At 31.9% G+C, this 24,599-nt stretch overlaps 2 protein-coding genes across 2 annotated transcripts; both read left to right on the top strand.

Annotated features, from left to right (window-relative positions):
- Nucleotides 1–1,640: 1,640 nt before the first annotated feature.
- LOC100800710 (PTI1-like tyrosine-protein kinase At3g15890) lies at nt 1,641–4,157 on the top strand. Its single transcript, XM_026123926.2, has 4 exons — nt 1,641–1,992; nt 2,128–2,281; nt 2,430–2,692; nt 3,467–4,157. The coding sequence occupies exons 1-4, from the start codon at nt 1,937–1,939 to the stop codon at nt 4,047–4,049; spliced, it is 1,056 nt and encodes a 351-aa protein (XP_025979711.2). The 5' UTR covers nt 1,641–1,936; the 3' UTR covers nt 4,050–4,157.
- A 13,605-nt stretch (nt 4,158–17,762) lies between these two features.
- Nucleotides 17,763–23,799, top strand: LOC100800179 (uncharacterized). Its single transcript, XM_003533194.5, has 4 exons — nt 17,763–20,374; nt 20,791–21,195; nt 21,296–21,343; nt 22,128–23,799. The coding sequence occupies exons 1-4, from the start codon at nt 19,261–19,263 to the stop codon at nt 23,594–23,596; spliced, it is 3,036 nt and encodes a 1,011-aa protein (XP_003533242.1). The 5' UTR covers nt 17,763–19,260; the 3' UTR covers nt 23,597–23,799.
- Nucleotides 23,800–24,599: the final 800 nt, after the last annotated feature.

The following is a 24,599-nucleotide window of genomic DNA, read 5'->3' as shown; positions in this document are numbered from 1 at the left end:
AAAATAAATATATTAATTTATAGTATTTTTATAATTTCCGGAAAATAATAAGTGTGAATAAATTAAATTAATATGAAATGGTTAATTTTTATATAATATACAATAAATATGCAATTTATTATAAAGAAACACAAAAAAATAATAACGTAAATTGTTTTAGAAAATGATTACTTTTATAAACAAAGTAATAAAAAATAATTATTTTATTAAAATTACAAAAACATTCTTCATAAAAAAAATCATTATGATAAAAGAACATTATAAATTATTTCATTAACATTACAAAAACAACATAATTTATCATTAATTTTTATTATAAATTGGTTTTAGAAAAAAGTTATTTTTCAAATTCATTTAAATAGAACAAATATTATTATTTTTTAAATAAATCTGAATCAGTGATACTTATTATTTTTTAAATAAATATATAGTCTAATTTAATGTTTATGAGAGAAAAAAAATGAAGATGTCTAAAAATTTAATTTGGTTGAGATGAAAGAGGGGAGATAAATGATTATTTTGAATTGAATCATAAATTACTATAATATCCTTCCATTAAACTTGGCATAAAGAAGTTTAATGATTTTTTTCCCAACATTTATGGTGTTGGTTGCTAATACACATTGTTGATTGTAAGTTCTTTGACATAGATCACATATGAAAATTTTCATATTAATCTAAAATCATTTGTTATCTCTTTGGTATAAATTAAAATCAATATAATATAAATATTTCAAAATATACTAAAATATAGATCATTTGATTATCTTCTTATTATTATTCAATTTTGATAAAATTTGACCGAAATAATTTTGACAATATATAGATAATTAAGTTATACCAATCTAATTTGATCTCTCTTCTCTATATATATGATCAAATAATTTTGGATTAATATGAAATTATATATATATATATATATATATATATATATATATATATATAATCTATGTAAAAGAAACATTCAATCCAAAAATAAATTTTAAAAAAATATTACCCAATTAAAAATTATTAAATAATATAATAATTAAGCAAAATTATATTGATATAATTTTATCCTCATTTATATATATATTATTACACTTTGTTAATATTTTGTCAGATCACTTTTTTCTCATCTCAGTTATCACCTTATATAATATGCGGTGGCGAAATTATAATACAGACAATTTTTTTTAGGCAATTATAATATAGACATAATATAATTTTATTGACTACTTTACATAACATAACACAGTATATGTGTGTGTGAATAATATTTAAAATAGAATAAGAAAAACAAAACAAAATTTTAAGCTTAACGGTTACTTATTCAATTCCATAATATGAACGGGCTACAGCTAATAGTGCTTGATTAAGACATTTTTGTCAAAAAAAATTACTTAGTTACACCCAACATGGAATCCATCTCGATGAATCAATTTTTAGCCGTTGATCAAAAGTGGAGATGGCAGTGACAGCGTCACATCCATCGATTAAAATTATCCAAATCAAGTTCTAATTGTCCACAATTTATCTAACGACATGTAATTTAGAATAATTGGTCATCTATTGTTAAAATAAAAGCTCGCAAGGGAGTTAATTTATTTGCTTATCTCATCAGTGTAATATAAAAAATGAGTGACATTTCCAATGAAAAAGGAAGCTTAACGAAAGCTAGCAAACAAAAGCCTAGGCCATAATTTAAGGCATATAATATACACAAAATTTGCTAGCGTTTCCACCATTATATTAACCTTGACTTCCAAGGTAGCCCCTATGTCGATACCATAACCCCTTTTTGTTTCTTCATTGCATTTGCCGGTTTACTTTGGCTTCTTTCTTGCAGCATTTCATCCTATATTTTTTATTTTCTTCTTGAATCCCTCAAACCCTTCCAACTTTTTCTTCTTCTGTCAACGTGAACTAAGATTCTACAGATTCTTCCTTTGAAAGAATGAACTTGAAACAATACTGTTGTTTCCTCAAAGATGAAGGTCTAAACAAAATACAGTATGGTTTTCATCAAACTTATGTCTGCTTAATTTAATTTCAATGCCCTCAAAATCGTGAATTATCGTTATTAATTTTATTTTTTTTCCTTGTGATACTTGTGTTTGTGTTTTAATTTTTATTCTCTTATACTAGGGTTTCCAACAAGAAGAACAGTAGGGACTATCCATGGGAAATGTACACTTTGAAGGAGTTGCTTCGTGCAACAAACAACTTTCATCAAGATAATAAGATTGGAGAGGGTGGATTTGGAAGTGTTTATTTTGGTCGAACAAGTAAAAGCGTTCAGGCAATTATATATTCAATATATCTTTTATAGTTCCCAATTTGAATTTATTTTTAATTTGTCATAAAGTTTAAGCATGTGCCACATTTTTATTTTTTTTTGCATGCACAATTTGTTAGATTCACATGCGTATAATAAATGGAATTTGCAGATTGCAGTGAAGCGATTGAAGACAATGACTGCAAAGGCAGAGATGGAGTTTGCAGTGGAAGTGGAAGTGTTAGGAAGAGTGAGGCACCAGAATTTGTTGGGATTGAGGGGATTCTATGCAGGAGGAGATGAAAGGTTGATTGTGTATGATTACATGCCTAACCATAGCTTGTTAACTCATTTGCATGGTCCACTTGCTAAGGAATGTCAGCTAGATTGGCCTAGAAGAATGAGCATAGCAATTGGAGCTGCTGAAGGTTTAGCGTAAGTGTATCTTCCCCTCTATATTTAATTTCCTCAAAAATCCACATATTCTTTTCACTTCCTAATAGTTTCATGTTATGGTTGAAAATTCCCCAATGAAAACACATGATATATGTAAGAAATCAGATGACAATATCCATTGAACAGTTTACTTAGTTTTTTTTAAAAAAAATTATGGTTTAACCGTAGTTATGGTTGCATATATAACGATTAGCAAAATGGCAGGCAAATACAAATACCTTATGGACCACAATTTAAAACTGAGTTTGAGAAAAAATTATTAGGTGGTATATATGGCCTATTTTAATCTCCATAGGACACACAGTTGAGTTTTTTTTTTTTTTTTTGACGGAAAAATTTGAGTACATGCATGTCACAAAGATTGATCGTGCATGTTCGGTAGCTAGTTGATGATTTGAGAATGGGCCAATTCAAGTCTTCTAACATTGAAGTGAGTTAGTATTTTTAGTTTTAGATTGAGAATTGCACATTTGTCCAAAAAGTCTAAGGCTCTATGTACTAATGCGCTCCAAATTATGTATGAACCTAACCTTTCTTTTTTAGTCCATGTGAGACTTCTTTATTTTATAATAACAATAGGCTTGTGTTTAAGCATTATTTCTAGACCAAAAACAACTGCTTCTAAACAGTGCAAAAAATATCTAAAGAATTGTATTTGATTTTCTCCCTAAAAATATTCCATTTTTGGTTGCATCATTAAGATTAATATTTAAATTATTAAACTTTTGTCAATCTATTTTTCTTTTGGACAAGGTATCTGCACCATGAATCAACTCCTCACATCATACACAGAGATATAAAGGCAAGCAATGTTCTTCTAGACCCTGAATTCCAAGCCAAGGTTGCTGATTTTGGTTTTGCAAAGCTGGTACCGGATGGTGTGACCCATCTTACCACAAAAGTTAAGGGCACCCTAGGATATTTGGCACCAGAATACGCCATGTGGGGGAAGGTTTCTGAGAGCTGTGATGTTTACAGCTTTGGAATTTTACTTTTGGAGATTATTAGTGCCAAGAAACCAATTGAGAAATTCCCAGGAGGAGTGAAAAGGGACATTGTTCAATGGGTCACTCCATATGTCAACAAAGGTCTCTTCAACAACATTGCGGATCCAAAGTTGAAGGGGAAATTTGATTTGGAGCAATTGAAAAATGTTACCACCATAGCTCTTAGATGCACCGATAGTAGTGCGGATAAGAGGCCTAGCATGAAAGAGGTGGTGGATTGGCTCAAGAATGGTGTAGGGAGCACTTGGGGAGAAGAGAATATTCCAACTTTAAGTATCAAGAATGGAGACGAAGGAAATGACAAAGATGACAAATTAAAAAATAACTAGTGATATGTATAAAGTGATATCAATTTGTTTGTTTTTTATTTTGGTTTATTTGTGAAATGAGACTGACGTTTATTTATATTTCAGAAAAATTAAGGTATCTTTACGGCAGTAATGACCTTTTTGATGTTGTTCTATATATGTAGCTACCAGTAAAATCATACGAATAGGTCTTCTAGTATAGAGCTATTGGGGCTATAAGTCTATATTCGCAGTTCTATAGATGACCTTTTTTATGTCGTTAGGGGCCACAACTCATTTATTTCTACCGGAATGGATCTTCTTGAGCATTTTTATTTATTTAATATTTTATTTGGAGAAAGGGGTACGAGAGAGAAAGAAAAAAAAAATTCTTGTGTGTTTTGTATAAGGGATAGGGTGCATTGAACTTAAGACTGTAACTCCATAGATGCCTAGTACATAATGCTTGAAGAGATCCCTAGTACCTTCATTAGTCTTCGAGTTGAAAAATGTTTTGTGAATAATAAAATAGGACAATAGAAAGGTTGCTAGAAGTAGGGGTTAAGTTTTTGCAATGGGCCAGAGATAATGGCCCATAACTAGATCAGTTTAATTTAGTGGCCCACCAGCTCAAATATACATTAAAAAAGGGCTTTCTTTGACAAAGTCTTCTGCTAAAACTTGAACTAGCTTAATTAGGAGTAGGTATCCAGATCCAAGTTCACAGACCGATCCATTAAATCCGTGGATCGGATAGATAATGGACCTTTTTTAAATTTTAATATTATTTTTTAGTCTAACTTGTTAAGCTCATGGATCTAGCGGGTTTTATCTGTGAATTCATGAACTATCCGTTGACCTCGCCTATGTCTAGTTTTGTTAATTTGTTATGTTAAGATTTTGATCTTTGATTTAGATTTTTATTGTTAATTTCTTATGTTTAAAATATTAGTATATTTTAGTGTGATAAATTTAGCTAAAAAATGAAGTCAAATTTTTTTATTTTAATTTTATACATTTTTCACTTATTTAAAAAATATCTTTTTTAGAAAATACTTTTTTTCAAATTAATATTTGGGTCCATAGGCCGGTCCGTTTATGTGCATATTTTTGCAAGCCAAATATGAACCTTAAAAAAATCATTTATTTCTCAGATCGAACTTATCCAACCTGTTTGAAATACAGACTTCACGGATCGAGCCTTAAACGAGCCACATTAATCTGGATAGTTACCCCTAATCTAAGGTGACATTATGTGTCGTCTAAATAATTTTTTCACAGTACAAGAATAGCAGTCACTAATAAAATGTAAAATTAAGGACTGGATTTATTAGTTTTTAATATCAAAAACCAAAGTGACTATCACTCTCAAATTTAGGACAAGATAATGTTTAACTTGTAACAATATAAACTAAGAGAATGAAGTTAAATTAAAAATAACAAAAATTTTATCATCTCAAATCCCAACATATGAGTGATACAATGATGCTTAATCAAATAAAATCTATAAATAACATGAGTATTGTTTAACTAGAAAATTGAGTCACCCTAATATCCATTGTCTGTATAGTCATTATTGTAACAAAAAAAAACTTTTCAATTTAAAAAATCAGAAGAAGGAATAGACATTTTTTTATCCTAGGTTAGACATCATGGGTGCCCTCCAACTCGATAGATCAGAAAGCACTCGCGATGCGTGATTGCCATTGGCCCAAGAAAATTTTTCTCATGGTGCGAATCAAACACGGAGTCTCACTAGAAAGATGATTCTCACTTATGTAAACATAACAGGACCTTATACCATTATGCTAATCCTTTGGATTAAGGAATTGACTAATAAATTTATTTAGGCAAAAGAATAATGAATTTGCATAATGAATTTTTTTTATTTTTTTTCTTCTAATTTAGCATATTTATTATTTTCTCTAATATTGGTTTTAATCTCTACTATTAAATAATAGTGTTAAGATGACAAAATAATAAGATTTAAATCCTCTTCATTTCTTTTCTTACTAAGCTATTGAGAAAATAAATATTACTTCCCATAAAATATTTATCATCTTTATTTTATTATTTTCCCAAAAGCTTATAAAATGAAAAAAATGGGGATGAATCATTAATTTCCATAACAACAACTTTAGTAATACATTGATTTATCATGTTACCAAAATCGTAAACACATATAACTTTTTTAATAAATTATATTTTTATATTTCTCATTGTTTTCTTACATATAAGGATTAAAATACAGTTTTCAAAAAAATTATATATAAGTATCACGTTAAACTCCTTAATAATATTAAAAGTTAATGAGTTGAATGTCGTTTTTACTTCATCATTTACTATTTGTCAACAAACACTAAAATATTATAAAACTAACATAAAAATAAAAATCTTTAAATGAGTAATTAAAAGACTCCTCTATTTTACAAGAATCAAAATGATTATTCAAAATGGAACAATTACACATAAGAAATAAGAAATGATGATATATATATAAAGGGAAAAGTATCTCTCCGTGACTGTCTCTGTCTCTGCGTACATATATACTATCATTATCAAAGAGTAGGCACAGAGAGAGGGCGTAGATGAAGACGAAGCAGCCGGCCTAAGAAGGGTAGGTCTTAGGAGTAAAGAGAGAGAGAGAGAGAGTTTGTGAATTCTCATATGCCATTCATTTCATTCTGTGATTTCTATAGCTAACGGTTTTAGAAATTCAAGGAGAGAAACAAGAAAAAGTGGAGTATTGGGTCAGAGATTGTTTAGTTTACATTTGTACTTATGTTACTTGTATGAATGTGCATGGGTCTGAGCATGCATGATGTAGATGGCATACAGCTCCACGGTTTGCAGCAGCTTTATGGCAAACTAGAAAGGGAGAGATGGGATATAGCAGTCACGAGTTGCTGCTCCTAGTGCTACTACTACTGGATGCTAATAGGGATGGATCAAAACCCGAAATTCATGTTGATTCAGTGACTACAATAACACCATGTCCATGCAACAGAATTTGATGTAACTTGTCGGGGCTAGCTAGCTTAAAGTGCCTCAATTGCATTTATATTATACCTCCTCCATCACCCTGCCTCTTTATTTTTTTACTACATAAAATAATAATTACTTTTTTTAAGATTTAAATGAAGATAATTATTTTCTTTCCTTTTAAAAAATATTGCACAGGCTTTTTCTTTCTTTCAAAAACTACGTATATCTTTTACAAGACTACTATATATATCCTTTGTTGTTTCTGCAACATCGTATTCTCTGCAGCCATGATATGGACCATTAATCACATTTTCTTTTTTTTTTTAATTATTTTGCATTAACCAATTAATGCTTGACAAATTTTGTTTCATATTGGCTGCACAAAAATTTGTTAGAGAGGACTTAAATATTTCACAAAAAAAAGTCCCTACTATTTTTTTTCTTGAAATAGAAACTTACTACTTGTAGTACATAGGTTATCATAATTTTACAAAATTTTCATCTTAAGCTTTAATTTTATGAAATGTGTTAATACCTTTGGACATAAGTCAAACTAATAAGTGTAGTTTAATTGTCAACATTCATTATCAATCTAAATTGAAATGAGTTTATGAGAAATAAAACAAGTTTGATGCCGGCAAAATAAATCATTGGATAGGGACGAGAAATTTTAAATGTAATAAAATCTCAAATCGATAATTAATTTTATAATCGATCTAAATTGTCAAAACTTGTAAAAATATTTGGAATCCTACCCAAGAGTCAAAGACTCTAATCATTGTAGTTACCAAACTTTTTGAGATAAAGTAATAGCTAAATTTCATATAATTGAGAATTAAAGTCACCGCACATTATAATCTCAAACATAAACGGGTGTAACCTGTAACTCCGTTGCATTAAGCTTAGCTACATTTCTTAATTTTATGCACGACATGCATCCTATATATGATGTCTCTCTCAACATAGAGCTTATCATTAGGAACGCCAGCTATATATGTGAATGAGCAAAGCTAGAGTGGCTCATGACTACATATATAACTACAATACACTGTGCAAAATCTTTGTAAAGATTGTACGATAAAAGGAACAAACACATCATGAATGTCCAGCCTTTCAGGAATGGACACTCTCATCTTTTACCTACCATCAACTTTCATCGGGTCAACTTTGGCTTGTGGACATTCTATACCTATAGCTCTTTTACTGAACCGGAATTTTTCTTAGATGTGGTCCTTGTTTGAAGTATAGCAAGTCTTTTTCGATATAAAGTTGGTTTAATAAATCAAATTCGGTCTTCACTAGCTATTACGATCTTATATATGTACAGGACTAACTTCACATATGGTGTGTGATTCTGATCTGAAAATTGATGCATACTAGTATCTTTTCATTGCTCAACTTGTGAAGGTTGATACTACATTTTAGCAATAACGAATCTGATTACCCTGTTATCAATCACTATAAAACAATATGGAGTGGGTGTTTTTATGGTATAAACTACAGGTATGTATACCTTTCAGTGTAGGTAATTATGTTTAAGTCGGATAAGAGTATCATGAGTGATGAAATTCTTTCTTTGATTACTTAGTGTACGAGTTAATTCATGCACTCAGTGATATTTGATAACACGTGGAGGATCCACATTTATTGTAAAATCGCGTTCAAAACAATACGAAATACAATTATTTATTACTCCAAGGATCAAATATGAGTGTAAGTCAATGTTACCAAACACACTAGGATATTAGACACGAACTGTGTGGGAGACGGGGGGGACGTACTTCTGTAAGGTGAATTCATCTGTAAAATAAGAACTTGGATATCCATGAAGCATAAGAACTTATCAGAGTCATTTACATCATCTTCACCCTATTAACCGCCTCATATTGTTTGTATGATCATATCCACTAAGTCAATTTAGTGGCGAGTTTAGATAGTTTACATGAGGTCTTAAGATCAAATTTCATTGTCACTATTGTACACAAGAATCTTCTTATTCATTATATCACCAGAGTTGTGTATGCTTCCATTACTTTCTTTCTTTTTCAACTTGTTTTTAAATTTTATCTTGGTATGTGAACAAATGGCTTTGTAGCAACTAATCCATTCTATTGCATCTCATTCGAACCAACTTTTTTTTCTTGTGAAGTTTGTAGAGTCTTTTGATTTGAACTATCTCTTCATCTTTACTCATTTGTACTCCTTCATTATCTTCCTTTTGGTACGATGTTGATGTTGCTTTGAGAGTGAATCTTTTCGTTATTGATTTTTCACCCTGCACTAAAACAAAAGTTGACTTATATAAAGATTACCTCTCAAATCAAAAAAGGAGATGGAGTTAAGTACCTATCCTTTTTGGATTGAAGCCACCTTTAATTTTAATGTTTTCATGAAGCTTCTTAAGATTCTCCTTACTAAATCTCTATCTGTGTACACCTTTCTAAGGGCATCAAGTGTATTAGCTATGTTTTAGAACCTCTCAAACAATTTAATCAGTATTTTTTCTTCTTTCACGGTGAAAATGTCTTATATACCAGCATATCAGTTTTTTTTCTTTTACTTCACCGGTGCCTTCTTATTTTATTTCTAACTTGTCCCGCGTTAGCTTGATTGTTTGGCACCTTGAAATTTTTAGCATAATAAAAGATACTATTTGCTTTTGCATTTTGTATCATTTTTCATATCGTGATTAGTTAAATTCCTTTTTGGACTTATCCATCACTTTTCCACTAACTATATTCTTTGGAATGTTTGTCTATTATTGATCACAAACCAAAGTTTCTAATCTGTATGTTGTCTTGATGTCCATTATTTTTGGTATTCAAACTCCAGAAAATCAAAACAAGCTGATCATAATAGAAAGGGGAAGCAGAGAAGACTAAAAAGAACATGCAAGAATGTTAATTACCATTGAGTGGAGGGCCCTCAGCTTTAATTTGATTATTACTACTATTACCCTTCTCATGAACCTCACTGTAGGTCTCGTATTGAAGTTCCATCTTTCAATGGTATAATGAAAAAGGCCACGAGTTAACCTCATTATAACAAGGACCACCCTCTACAACTTGCCAAAATGTGTACGAGAATCAAAACTAGTTAAACAGAGTTCTCACCACAAATAACACATCTTCGAATCATAATATCATAAAACTAGACACAACCCGAGTTAACCAAACTTGAATAAAAAAAGAAAAGACAACTTAATTGATATGGTTGAACTGTACTAACAGCAGCTAGATAGAAGTCACGAATCAATGAAAGAATTGAGATTTGAGAGTGACCAACTTGATTAAGAGAAGTAGAAACTAACGTTTGCAAAAGATACAATGTGTTAATTTAAATACCTAAAACAAACTGTCCTATTAATAAGAGTTGACACATTTGGTTGAGTCTTCTGATCATAAAAACTATGAATTGAGTTCGACTATGATATTTCTAATTCGGTAAACGATATGTAAATACCACTAAATTCTCAGTAAAGTTGGTGGTCTTCCTTGACTTTGCAAAGGGGCATGTATTCCCCTAATCTAATTAAGAAAAACTGTCGAACCAAATTTGGCCATTTGTGTTAGACTAATGTGAGGCATCCTCAACCTACAAATAAAAGATTTACAAAAATAATGATAAGAACTAAAACATACTATAGAAGAGTGTGTGCACGAGACCAGAGTTTAAAACCAGAGGTAGCCTTCTATACAGAACACAACCAGCAACACAGAAAAACGGAAATGTGCACCTGATTCACTTTAGTCATCCTCTGCTGTTAATCCATTAAAAATAATTTTGCCTATCATAATAAGGGGTCCAGCCACATTTCATATATATGTATCATTTCCTTATTCAATTGGATTAATGATGATGAATCAACCGGTGCAGCAGCAATGTCTTTCATATATCATTGACACATGAGCGTAGAATTATTGGTCAAGCAATTTTAGTTCACATGGAAGTGATTTTATCTTGTAATACCTAACTCTCTGGTTATAGTGTCTGTAGTTTGAAGTGGTCGATTTTATGGTTCTGTCAAGACTAAAGAACATTTACTTGGGTCTTTTTATGGTGGGGGTAATGAAGTTGGACCTAATGCATCCTATTTTGTATGGATTTATGTGAGGGGTGTTCTGTTTCAATTGTTATTTTGTAATACTCTTGTACCAACACTATTTGTATATTCAAATTTCATCTCTAAATAATGACAAAACATGTTTTCATCTCTAATTTTAACAACTTCAATTGAAATATTTTATCACTATTTCCTTCTCTAACTTTCAAAGTATTTTAATTCACCATTTTATTTTTATTTTTATTTTTATTTTTGCGATCTTAAACATAATTAGTAAATGCAAATTTCAATGCAATTGATATTAAAATAGAAGTACACCTTTTATTAATACTGAGAGCAAAGTAATGCAATCATAATACACAACAAAATATTTTCTAATTACATGTACAGTACAAAGTGCCAAGTGATTTATCCATAAATATTTGTTTCTGATACAAATATGTAAATTAAACTAATCAAATATTTTTTTTGTCTTCCCATCGTCATTGTCATCCTAATACATTTCCTATTTAGTAAACATTAACCCATCTGATAGCTAAAGAAACCATGAAGCTCTGTAATCTAAAAAATATACGTAAAGGGTTTCTAGCTAGTAAATTGGGTGGAAGAAGCACTCAACCATGCAAATTAATGATTAATGTATATATACTTGTGGGCTAGCCTTCGAGAATCTAGCTTGTCCATCAAAGATGTATACTATTATATTTTATACTGGTTTCCCTTCCTTTATGATCAATCCTATAATTAGGAGCAACAAGTTATTCTGATCCTAATCAAATCACTTTGATAATAAAAGAAGTAAAGTATGGTTGGATTACACTCTTAATTGATTTTAGAAGTAGAGACTACACATGAAACATTTTCTCAATTGAGAAATTAAAAAGAAACAATTATTTTAGAAGCTAATTATATTACGCTCCCTAAAGAACACTGAAATCCATTTTTTAAAATAACAAGTCTTGTTCCAAAAATTTCATAATGTCACGAATTTAGTCTCAATTTTTTTTCACCAATATTGTCTTTCAATTTACCAAATATCCTGAATTTTGTCCTTTTAAGTAGAAAAAAAAAGCCACAATTAGGATATTTTATGACAATTTTTCTTTTAAACAATCACAATTAATATAATTTTGTGATGATTTTTCATTACCTGTAACAAAATTCACGATATTTTGTAAATTGAGAGGAAAAATTCAAAAACAAAATGAAAACAAAATTTGTAACGTTATCAAACTTTAGGAGCAGAAAGTACATTATGCCAAATAACAAATATTTTGAGAAAAATCAAAACACTCATGAATTAAATAAACATGCATGTAATAAGAAACAGATGGTACATATAAAAATATTCACAAAAGTAATGATTATTGATTAATGGTGGAAAAAGGTGTCTATAGCCTCTGGCGAGGCTCTCGTATTTAAGCTTTTGCAGTTCAAAGGCAGGCAGGGGCAAAATTCAGGATCCAAGAACAGTAATTGACTAATTAGTGAATACATATTTCACTTTTGAGTTCATGCCTTACTCCTCTCCAATGGGTTTAATGTCACTGAAATAACCCATAACCCATTGTCTGTGAAGTACATGACAAATACTTCTTCATAACTAGGGCCCCTACACATACAACTGATACAAGCAGAAAGAGAGAGATTCGTAGGTGGTGGTGAGTGATGAAGGGCCAATTGTGATTTTTTTTTATTTTTTTTTGCAATGGTTTTGGTGTTCTAATTATGCATTAGCTCTGCGCCGGCCTGCCAATGGTTGGTAATTTAGACCCAATTAACTTCCTTTTCTATTGGCTTTAATTTTGAATTGAGAAAGAGAAATGGCAATTATGGCACCAACAATGTTAATTAAAATAATAATGCACAATATAGTTAATAGCATATATTTCAACTTTCACATGTGCTGCATCCTTATTTGCTAGTGTTAGCCTCCTCGGCTATAACTTAATGAGTCGTATAGATGCAATAATTCAGTAGAGAAATCCGTAGAAAGCTCCTACCTAGTATATATTGTACTGCCAACAATCATGAAGTTGTTTTGATGCTGCTGGGTTTTAATTCTTCAACTCTTCTAATTTTTATTCCTTTTTACTCAGAAACTATGACAAAAAGAAAAAGAAAAAGTGGGTATTGTCTCCTAACTATGTGCCTTTGTTTGTGTAAATTTATAAACGACAATATGCTTGTTCATCTGTTTGGGTGCAGTGCAAGTCTTGAATCAAAAGAGTATGGCAATACAAAGAAGTAGTGCAGCCATTAAATGAACAAAAGTTTATTGTCACGAGTGTTTTTTGAAAAATAAAAGTATAGATGAGTTTGGGTTCTAAAAATTTACTAGTGTGAGGACATGAGTAGATTCAGAAAATTTGTTTAGTGGGATAAGAAAATAGAATATATTATTTTTATAAAAGAAAAATATTTTAAACTTTTACAAATATATAAACATATTATTAAATTTTATAGTGCAGCAAAGACATCTGAAAGGTCTCTTAAAAACCAATTTATAAGAAGATGATCTATCCAGTTATATAAGCACTCATCAAGTTTGTTAAACATCCAATATGAAACTCTCAACACATATGATAAAAAAAAACTCAATCATTTAAGATTTTATAAATTACAAATGGATTATGGTGTGTGTTTGTGTCATTAACTTACTGTTTGGGGTTTAATATTTGAGGAGTGAAACACTAAAAAATTAGAACAATGATAAAATCAATATCAATTTATTTTCATTTTTATTTTTTTATAACTTTCTGGGTTCAATTAAAAAAGTTGTCTTATGGGAAACCACTTATTTTTTATGAGAAAAAACTTTTTTTTTTTATCAAATGTATATAAATAAAAAATTATTTTGTGAGCGCAAATATTACTCCCACACCCTTTAACCTACAAACTAAATATTTAGGTAAATTAAACATAAGTAATTAATTACTCTTGTGTGCAGTGTTGCGCACGTTAACAAAACCATTATTAAAGTTGTGTAGTTAAATATTAAAGGGTTAACCAAAATTAAGTTTTAAATATATTGAATTTTTATTTTTATTATTATAAAAAAATGAATTTGCATGTGTATTCAATAAACTAAATATTTGCTTTGCTTAATTTACATGTGTATCCAATCGATTTTTCTTATAATTGTTAAAAAATATAAAGTTAATTATCTTTGTAGTTAAATAATTTGAATTATAATATAAATTAAATAAATTGAAAATATAGTTTAATTTTTATTTTTAAGATTTTTGTTAATTATTGAATTTTATATATTATTTGAATTAAAATTTAGTTAATAGATAACTTATTTTCAATATATATATATATATATATATATATAGAAAAAAATTTAAAAAATTATATTAAATTTAAATTATTTCATTACTATTTTTACTAAACTTGTCTCGTCTTTAATAAAATAGAATGGAGGATCAAACCTGATTGTGACTCGTCTCATTTTGATATCTATCTCATTAGTTTTTTTTAACTCAGCAAATCAAATTTATAAAAATAGGACAGGGTACCGTAGAATGCATCATATATCTATCTCATTAGTGGATCTTGCTAGTCCAAGTATACTTTAGAAAATATAGCATACTCGTAATTATTAATTAGAAAATTAACAATTAAGAACTATGATAAAATCTCTCTCACACATACATATAAAATAAAAAAATTAATTTATCTATCTTAATCATTAATTTGTTTACTAATAATAACAATTATTATTATATTTTATCCTCTAAAATACATGCTTACCTGCACTAAATCCATTTCATGAGTCATAATAGATTCGTAAATCACTTGTCTCAAAAAAAAAAAAAAATATTGCCAAGGTTAACATGTAGATCACAAATTGTATTTGTATTAGTAAAACACTAAAGTAACCAAAATATGAAACACCTGAAGAGAAAATGACAAATTAACAAAAAAAGTGACAAGCACTTGTTCTTATTCTTACTTATTATTATTAAAAATCTTGGAAAGAGACAGACAAGTCTAAATCATTGTGCTATATCTCAAAGTAATTACACGATAAAATCAATCACAAAGAGCCCTAAGGAGAAATTCCGTTGCAATCATGTGGCAGCTAGGGGAAATACATATATTACACATGATCATATATAAACACATTTTTCAACTGCTATCAAATGCAACAAACCCCTCATCTGCGATTTTTGCTGCCGAGGGGAAATGAAATTCTGTAGCTTTTGCAAGGTCAATTTGCCACCACTATTTCGTTTAAGAAATAAACCTCACAAAAAAGGAAAAGTAAAAAGAAGATAAAACTTGAAAAAAAAGAAAGTTGCAGCAAAAATATAGAAAGTTATTTAATAATTTAAATAAATTTAATACTTTTCACACCATATGATATAATAAAAAAAACTATAACTTTTTTTTTGAGGATTCTGTTAAGTGGGGAAAGATAAAGTTTCACCTCTTGGAATGACAAGAAAAGAAAGAAATTACCCTTGGGATATAGGCAGCCTAGCAGGTAAAACTCAACTCACTATGACTTGGGCATGGGTTTTTAATTTGACACCTGCGGGCAAAGTAGCAAAATTCTGTTTTAGCCATTTATAAACAAGACAAGCGTGAGTATTAGGGTAGTAACACTCGTAGGTACTCGATAAGCAAGGGAATTTTATTAACGTCTATTGAACTTATGATGCTAAATTTGTTTTAAGCATATGTTTTTGAAATATATTGAATGTATTTATTTTACACCCTTTTTATTTTCTAAAGCATGCTCAACACCAAATTTTTTAACGGGAAATTGATATAACTTTCTTCTTGTATTAGATATTTTAGTGTAATCAAGAAACTTGTTATTTGTTTTGGGATCAGTCCATTAGTTTTTTTTGTTTTGTTTTTTTAATAATTCAAAAACAATTGGTGTTTTAAAATTTCAAATATAATTATTTTTCCCAATTATACCCCGGGTATAATAGGTACTATAGTTGAGATAAATAAGAATTTGTAATGTAATTTATTATTACTAATGCATTATTAAGTAATAAAAAATTTAGTCTAAATTTGTATCTATTTTTAGAAAGGAGGTAATGTTGAATATGAGCGCTTTCGTGTGTGTGTGTTTATTGATATATTTGACAAGTAATATAGTAGATTTAAGCGTTGTTTAGAAGGATATTCAATTAGGATTTAAAAATAAGTTAAAATTTTTTGAGATATTCAGTGAAGATTTTTAAATAATAAAAACAAATTTTATGATATTTAATTAAAAATATTAACATTTTTAATAAAGTATGTTGGTATTTAACTAAGATTTTTTACAACTTAAAAAAATGTTCTAATATTTAAAGGTATATAAATTTTGATGGATCTTTTCTTAAGATAAATTTTAATGAATTTTATGAGATTTTTTACAAGAAAATATACATTAAATAACCTCATCCAAACAGTTGAGATTTTAGAAGACTTTTTTTTTTAAGATTAACATGTTTTTCTTTTCTGGTCACACATAATTTCCTATCTCTTTGTTAAAAGCGGTAGATATTTATAATATCTTTTACTTTTTCAACCAATGGTCAAAATGCCTTGGATTGTGTGATATGAGAGATTTTTTTAATTCTTTGAATTTGAAAGACATCTTGACAACATGCTTACACATATAAATGAACATGAATATATATGGATACGAAAAATATATCGTTTTAATGAATGTGAGAAGTTAATTTATGTATAAGTGAATAAATATATAAATATGATCTGAAAGGAAAATAACTATAAGTATTTATACTAGTGACAAACATTGTGATATATAGTTTTTATATAATAAACATGATTGATGTTTGAAGAAAAATGAATCTATTGTGCTTGTAAATATGTTAGGAAAAATTGATTTGTTATGTAATAGATTTAGGGTCCTTGGTATAAGATGAGTTTTATTTAAATTGTTATGTGTACAAAATTCATAAATCTTTATTAATAATTTTGAATGTTTTAAAAGAAATTACGAAACTCTTTAAAATCTTAAAAATTCATAATTTACCTTCAAATCTTATGAATTGATATTTTGTAAATTTATTAAAATCTGAACTACAAAATTTTAATTATGAAAGACTTTAAAAAAAATTAAAAGTCATTATATTCTTACAAATTTTTTTAAAATTCACAAGATTTTTTTATATCAAAATATTTTTTTAAAATCCTAATTCAATACAACCCAAATATAAGTTTTTAAAAAGTACTATTTCCATACTTCCAAGTCTCAGCTCTCAACTTAAATTTTATTTTAATAAAGATTTTTTATTTATAAATGTACATAAACAGTTTATTTTATTGAAATACCTCGTAAATATTAAATGTGTGGAATGAGTAAAGAAATAGAAAAAAGGGGTAATGAAAAATATATAATACTCCAACTGTTTCTTAACCCTTTGATAATTTCAATTAAGTGAAGTGTAATTTTTTTATGTCATTCTTGTCAAGTTGGAGAGATAGAGAGAGAGAGAGAGAGAGCTATAGTTGAATATATCTTTTCTCGCAATACCTCGCAATTTCTAACTTCAAATAAGAATATAAGAAAAAAAAATGCATATGAATATATCAAAACGCATTCTTGGAAGATATTTGACCACTAAAATTTGTAGTAGAAGTGAGGTGTAAAAAAGGACATGCCCGTGCAATAGTTGAAGTTAGAAATTGACAAAGTGTGCTAATAAGTGGGGTTTGAACCTATAATTCCGTACTCAAACACCCACACAATTAATACTAGGACAATTGACTTCTTTCAAAATTGAAATTGTTGAAGCCAAACTCCATTTTTGTGTGATGTATAAAATCGAAAGAAATGGTGATGAATCTCCACAAAATCCTTTTTTGTATATTCCATAAAATGTCCACAAATTCATATAAATTCATCTAAATTCAGAATTTCTAGTAGGGTGGCGAGCTAGGTTTGTGCTTAGTTATTCAATCGATGTCTTCCTGTCATTGTTTTTTTTTCGGTCATTTCATTAGGAGCGTTTATTTGAACAAGCAAAAGCCCAAAATGATACCCAAAAAGTAGCAAGGCAGCAGTACTTGCTTGAAAATAAAGAAAGGCCTAAAAATAGAAGTGAGACAGGTGGGAAGGCAAGGACTTGCCAAGGCCAACGAAAAAAAGAAGAGAAAAAATTTATTTAAAGAAAGAAAAAAAATGGAAGAAAAATAGGACAGAGCCAAAATTGTCATAAGCAAAGTCTCTCATTGGGGCAGAGCCATCGATTCGTGAAGTCTCCATCTCACTCTCAAACCCCGAAAACAAACAACCCTCACTAATTAATCCCATCTTTCCAAAAAACCTCACTCACACACTCTCAGTCTCCACGCCCTCGCTCTGCGCTGGAACATGCTTCTCTCTCTCAAACTTTTTCTCACTTCTCAAACATCACAAAACATAACAAACAAACACATTCACTAATGAAGTTACTTAACTAATAACTCCACCCCCAAAACAGCAAATAAATGTAAGAGTCCAAAAGGAAACAAAAAAAGAAAAACAAAAAATTCTTAGAGCCGCGTTTTTCAGAAGTGGTACAATCATGACACCCCCTCTCTAATCATGCACTTACACTACACTGCACCCCTCTCTCTTTATCTCTCCAACTTGACAAGAATGACACATCAAAAAAATTACACTTCACTTAATTGAAATTATCAAAGGGTTAATAAAAATTATAATAATAAATAATAAAAGAAAAAACACAAAGCGAACCGTCTCATTCACGGCAGTTCCAACACACTCTCTTGACTTTTTAGTTTTTTCTCCTTTCTGTTGCTACTTTTCATCGTTTCGGATGTTTGCTTTTGCTTGCTGCGATTCTCTCTACTTTGTGACTTACCCTTTTGAAGATTATGGCAGAAGTGCCATCATCCATCTATCAAGCCAACAAGCGCATTCAAAACCCTTTTGAGCCCATCATCCATCTATCAAGCCAACAAGCGCATTCAAAACCCTTTTGAGCCACAACCCCAACAAATAGAAAAAACAAACACCCCCCAATTAATTTAAAACCTCTAAGCCCAACAACAAACAACACTACCTAGTTCAACTCCGATGCAAACATAGCTTACCTTACCTCCTTGTTAGTTGTTACCACTATTACTACTACTACACTTGTTCCGGTTCCTAACTTCCCTTCCTTGTGTCTGTCTCATTCTCTCATCAAAAACCCTTCTTTGAATAGGGCCCATTACTCCATAATGGGCGACAAGGGAGGCACAACCAAGAAACAACAACTGCAACAACCTCAACCGAAGCAACCTCAATCTCACCACCACCATCAACAGCAACAACAACAAGCACAGCAAATTTCATCTTCTCCCAAAGCCTCACATGAGGAACCCATCACAGAAGTTATTAGGCCAATCCACCACCACCATCAACAACAACTGTCACCAGTTGTGGTTGCAACTGGAGCACCCCCTTTCATTCCAAGTCCTTTATATGTTTCAAGTGGTGCAAGTTGCTCACCCTTTGAGCCTCAGTTTGAGACACTGAACCCAAAGAGACCCAGATACAGTGGACAATGGAAGCAGCTTCTACCTTCCCCTCCTGCACAACAACAACAGTCCCAAATGGCCATGTTTCCCACCTCAGAATCAAGCCCTTCACCCACCACACACACTTCATCAAATCCACTACAACAACAACCCCAAACACAAACAGCTTCTTCATCAGACACTTCCTCATCTCCAACACACTCTCTCCCATTACTCTCAGGAGAAGGGACCAATCAAGAGGGAGAGCAAGTTCACCAGCAACTCAGAAAAGGGAAATACGTGAGCCCAGTTTGGAAGCCCAACGAGATGCTGTGGCTTGCAAGAGCTTGGAAGGAACAATACCAAGGTGGTGGTGGTGGATCTGATTCTTCTTCAAGAGCAGAACAACAACAACAAGCTGAATTGGGAATCACAAGAGGGAAAACTAGGGCTGATAAAGATAAAGAAGTGGCTGAGTTTCTAAAGAGACATGGGGTGAATAGGGATGCTAAAACTGCAGGTACTAAATGGGATAACATGTTGGGAGAGTTTCGGAAAGTGTACGAATGGGAAAGAGGGGGTGAAAGAGAACAAATTGGGAAGAGTTATTTCAGGCTTTCACCTTATGAGAGAAAGTTGCATAGACTTCCAGCTTCTTTTGATGAAGATGTTTTTGACGAGCTTGCACAGTTCATGGGGTCCAGAATGAGATCCTCTCATGGCAGAGCTGTTTCCACTTTTGTGTCAAGAGATGAAGCTAGAACAGCTCTTGCTTCTACAAGAGCTCTTCCACCACCTCCTCGACCTTTCAAAGATGATGAAACCCCTCTTTCAGGTTTGTTGTTGAAGCATGAAAATGGGAAAACATATGATACGATCTTACTTTTTGTTGAACTCCCCAACTTTCTCACTTTCCCTTCATGTTACCTAATCTTCAATGCACTTGGCTAACGTAATTCCAGACACAGTGAAGTTTCTGTTTTTAATATCTTCTTTTAATTTTTTCACTTTCCTTTTAATGGAATGCACAATAGTTTTGATACATTCATGAAGAAGGGTTCAAAGGAGCAGTATAATTTACTGGGATTCTCTGACCGTTATAACTATAACCACTGTTACTATAACCACTGATTCTCATCCTTCTAGGGAAGAATAATGCATTAGAAAGTGAGAAATGAAAACGTACTCAAATCCCAAACTTTTTTTTTTATGTTTAAATTTTAAACGTGTAATTATTTGTCATTGTTGCAGCGAGGACAAAGCAATTGACTTTAGCAAGTGGGGGTGAACCTTTCTTTCATGGCTCAAGAGGGGGTTTATTAGGGTTAGACTCTCTCTTAGACGTTTCGGGTTCTTCATCATCATCCAAAGAACTCCGAAGAATTGGGAAGATAAGAATGACATGGGAGGAATCAGTGACTTTGTGGGCAGAAGAAGGTGAAGTTCATAGAGGGAGAGTGAAGCTTCAATCTTCAAGCCTTCTGAACGCAGATGAGCTCACTTGTTTTGATGATGCCATGGTGCCATGCCCCATGGAATATTTCGAAGATGGTCCACTGAAGGGTTTCTCTGTGGACAGATTCGTTTCGGGTCAGCAAGTCAAAGTATTTGGCAGAAGAAAGTCTTCTCCCGCCTCAGATTCTTCTTCTTCTGCTGGTGCATGCCAAACCAAACCTACCTGTTTCCTTAAACTATGTTGCCTTGTTTTACATGTTCTAGGATTCTATCTCAGTGTATCATTGTCTCTCTTTCCCAGGTTTTGCTGAAAGAGTCCAACTTCCCTCCAAAGCACTTCCCATAAGATGTGAGTGCTCTTTGTGACAGTGGTCACTGCCCTCGTTCTTTTATATGAGCTAGTATATCGATGTGTTGAACTTGGCAAAAACATTTCAGTATTTAACTTAGTATTATCAATCAAACATTTCAATCAGTATTTAAAAAAATATTGAACATATTCTACGTTCTTAAGATATTAAATAAACTTTCTTCTTACTTAATATTTGTTTCATAAGTTTATTAAAAAGATTAATATAAAATGTAGAAAGTTACATTATTTTTTTTCGCTCGGCTATATTTATTGTACTCATTCAAATTTTAATTATTTTATTTTTAATTCTCCTTGTTGATCTATTATTATTGAATAAATAATAATGCATGCATTTCCTTTTTAATCACAATTTGTTGTTATATTTATGATAAATGATAAATTACAAAATTGTTATATAAATGATAAGCTACAAATTAGATGAGTTTTATAATTTAGCATTTGGATTGTTTGTTTCTGCACTCAGTTCTTCACACATTCAACAATTAAGAAGCTTCAAATGAAGATTGATAAGTCAAACTTAAAAACATACTTTCAAAACATGAGTTGTCTAACTTAATTATTGTTTTTCACCAAATGTGGAGTATAATTTTACACTAATGACGGACTTTTATTAACTTAATTGATTCATTGATAATCTAGTTGATAATTTAAAATTTTAATTAAATAAAAGCAACACCAAACATATTGAAGTAGCTAGCTAGTACTTATAATGTAATCCTGTATTATTGTTGTGCTAAACATGGGAGAATTATTGATGCAGGCATTGGTACATTGAATTTCCGAGACCCAACGGATTACTACATGGAATGCCTCTTACGTGCATCCCCGCAAACCCTCCCAAGCCTCTTGGAGCTAAAGCGCCACTTAAAAGAACCCCCACCCGAAGACCTACGATTCCCTCTCCGAAGAGACATGTACGAGGATCTCCCCCAAGGGAAGGAACTCTTCTTCACGACAACACCCGAACCCTTGGACTGCAGAAACATCATGTACGACGTTGTGGGCCCCATCATCCGCCCCACCACCATCTCCCTTGCCACTTCATCGAGCCGCGACTCCTTCATCCCCCTCTGGGACGATTGCATCAACAGAATCATCCAAAAATTCTGCCCCGAACAACTCACCCTAATCCGAAAACCCACGTCACCACCACCTCAATCCGAATCCGAATCCACGAATAATTCACAATTACAAGATCAATGGCCCAACGTAACAGGTTTTGTTAACAACTATTGCTTATGGAGAGGCGAAGAAACGCACCAGTTAAAAGATTCGCAACCCAACCCATCAACCACTCTAGTCGCTAAATTACTATGGACCTACATGGATATACCTTACATACTGGGTTACTACGCAGTCGCCAATACGGTGACGTTTTGCGCGATGAGTAGGTCGCAGGATGGAATAATCAACCGCACCGATTTACTAGATCTTAATTTAAGCACCCCAACGGAAAGGTTAAAAGTTTTAGTTCCGTGTTTCCGGATCGCCTTGTTGTTACCGTTGCTGAGTAAGCGTTGTATGAGTAATATAAGTAACTGCAAGGGGTTTACTTACAGTGATTTTGAGAGGGTTTGTTACGGTAATGGGGTGGTGACGGAGGTGACGCCGAACACGTGCACGCGGGTGTTTTCGGAAAAACGGAAATGGATGGCGGTTAAGGAGGTTTATGAGATTTTGGATCATAGGATTCCTCATGCGGAGGTTCTTGTTGGGGTTTCGGAGAGGGAATTGGGGTTGTCGTTTAAGCCGAGGGGGTGTCGTGTGAGACCTGGGAACTGGGAGGAGCTTGTGGAGGCGTTGAAGTACGTGACGAAGGCGCTTGTGGCGCTGCACGACTTGTCGTTTATGCATAGGGATTTGAAGTGGGAGAAGGTGATGAGGAGGATGGACAGGGAGGAGGAGTGGTTCGTGTGTGGCTTCGATGAGGCGGCGGGGGCGCCGGAGCTGAAGGGGTGGCGCGTGGTGGGTGCGCGTGAGGGGCACGCGCCGGAGATGGAGAGAGGGTTGCATGGGGTGAAGGTGGATGTGTGGGGTGTTGGGAACTTGATAAGGACGTGTGGGTTGGGAGGGGTGCCGAAGATGCTCAGGGAGTTGCAGAGTCGGTGCATGGAGCAGAACCCGGAGCAGAGGCCCACGGCGGCAGACTGCTACCACCACCTGCTACAGCTGCAGTCGTCGCTGTCAGCTGCCGCCGCCGCCGCCGCCGGGGGTGTCACCGTGCTGTGATTGGTGATGGATGGATGAGTCGTTGAGACTTGAGAATAATGCTGGGGTTTTTTCTATGTTACATTTGGCATTGGATATTATTGAATTAATGGGGGTAAATGTGATTTTTTCAAAATAATGTTATATTTGGTATTTGGATAATTTTTGTTCGGGAGGTTTTATTTATTTTTTTAATTCTTCTAAGTTTATTTCTTTACGGTTAAATTTAGAGGAATAGTTACTTTCTAGGATTATTATTATGTAATTTTTTTTGGTTAAAAGTTATGTTTAACTAAAATAGTTATTTTGATTATTGATAATTTCTTTGAAAGAAACATCTAAATTGAATTTAGAGATAGATGGTGATAGTAAAAGAAAAAAAATGGTTTGAAATAGTTAGAAAAAGGAAATTAATTTGTAAGACTAGTGTATAACATTTTAAATTTAATGAAAAGAAAAACTGTTAAAAAGATGTATGAAAGACTGAGTAGAGTAAAATTTCTTGTAAGCAAATTTTCTAAATAAACTGATACTCAATTACTATTGGATGCATGAGTGAAGTATTTTAATATTTGTAAAAAGTATATTAATTTTACGAGAATATAGTAATATTTGTTCTTGTTTAGATGTCAATGTGAAGAGTTATTAAGGTAGAGGCCAGAAAACACAAGGGGTCCTGATCCCTGATATAAGACATTGGAGTTGGGAGTGGAGAATTGGCGGCTGATGGGTGCCTGTGAGCTAAGTTTCATCAAATCAAATCCTGGAATTTGAAAACTCTGATATGTGTGCAGTGCAGCAGTGTTTTTCAGTTTCGGATTGGTACGTCTCGAAACTGAGGTGAGGCAAGCCTTGTTTGCTAGCATGACAGCTTGTGTTCTTCAATTATTATTGAGGTTTGTTAGGTGAGAAGAACCTTGATCATTCATGAATTGAACCTTATTTTGTTTTATCCGCCTTATATAATAATTTTCATCTAGTTTTTTTGTTTTTTTTTTTTTTTTACAATACCAGTAATGAAAAC

Source organism: Glycine max, chromosome 9, assembly GCF_000004515.6.
Source record: "Glycine max cultivar Williams 82 chromosome 9, Glycine_max_v4.0, whole genome shotgun sequence".
Lineage (NCBI taxonomy): Eukaryota > Viridiplantae > Streptophyta > Magnoliopsida > Fabales > Fabaceae > Glycine > Glycine max.
Note: the sequence above shows the minus strand (reverse complement) of the source record. Positions and strands in the feature narration are given on the sequence as shown.

Coding starts and splice junctions, on each gene's coding strand:
- LOC100800710 (XM_026123926.2), top strand. CDS start 1,937: ATGAACTTGAAACAATACTGTTGTTTCCTCAAAGATGAAGGTCTAAAC. Junction 2,282..2,429: donor GAACAAGTAAAAGCGTTCAG/GCAATTATATAT, acceptor TGGAATTTGCAG/ATTGCAGTGAAGCGATTGAA. Junction 2,693..3,466: donor GGAGCTGCTGAAGGTTTAGC/GTAAGTGTATCT, acceptor CTTTTGGACAAG/GTATCTGCACCATGAATCAA.
- LOC100800179 (XM_003533194.5), top strand. CDS start 19,261: ATGGGCGACAAGGGAGGCACAACCAAGAAACAACAACTGCAACAACCT. Junction 21,196..21,295: donor AGATTCTTCTTCTTCTGCTG/GTGCATGCCAAA, acceptor TCTCTTTCCCAG/GTTTTGCTGAAAGAGTCCAA. Junction 21,344..22,127: donor CAAAGCACTTCCCATAAGAT/GTGAGTGCTCTT, acceptor TTATTGATGCAG/GCATTGGTACATTGAATTTC.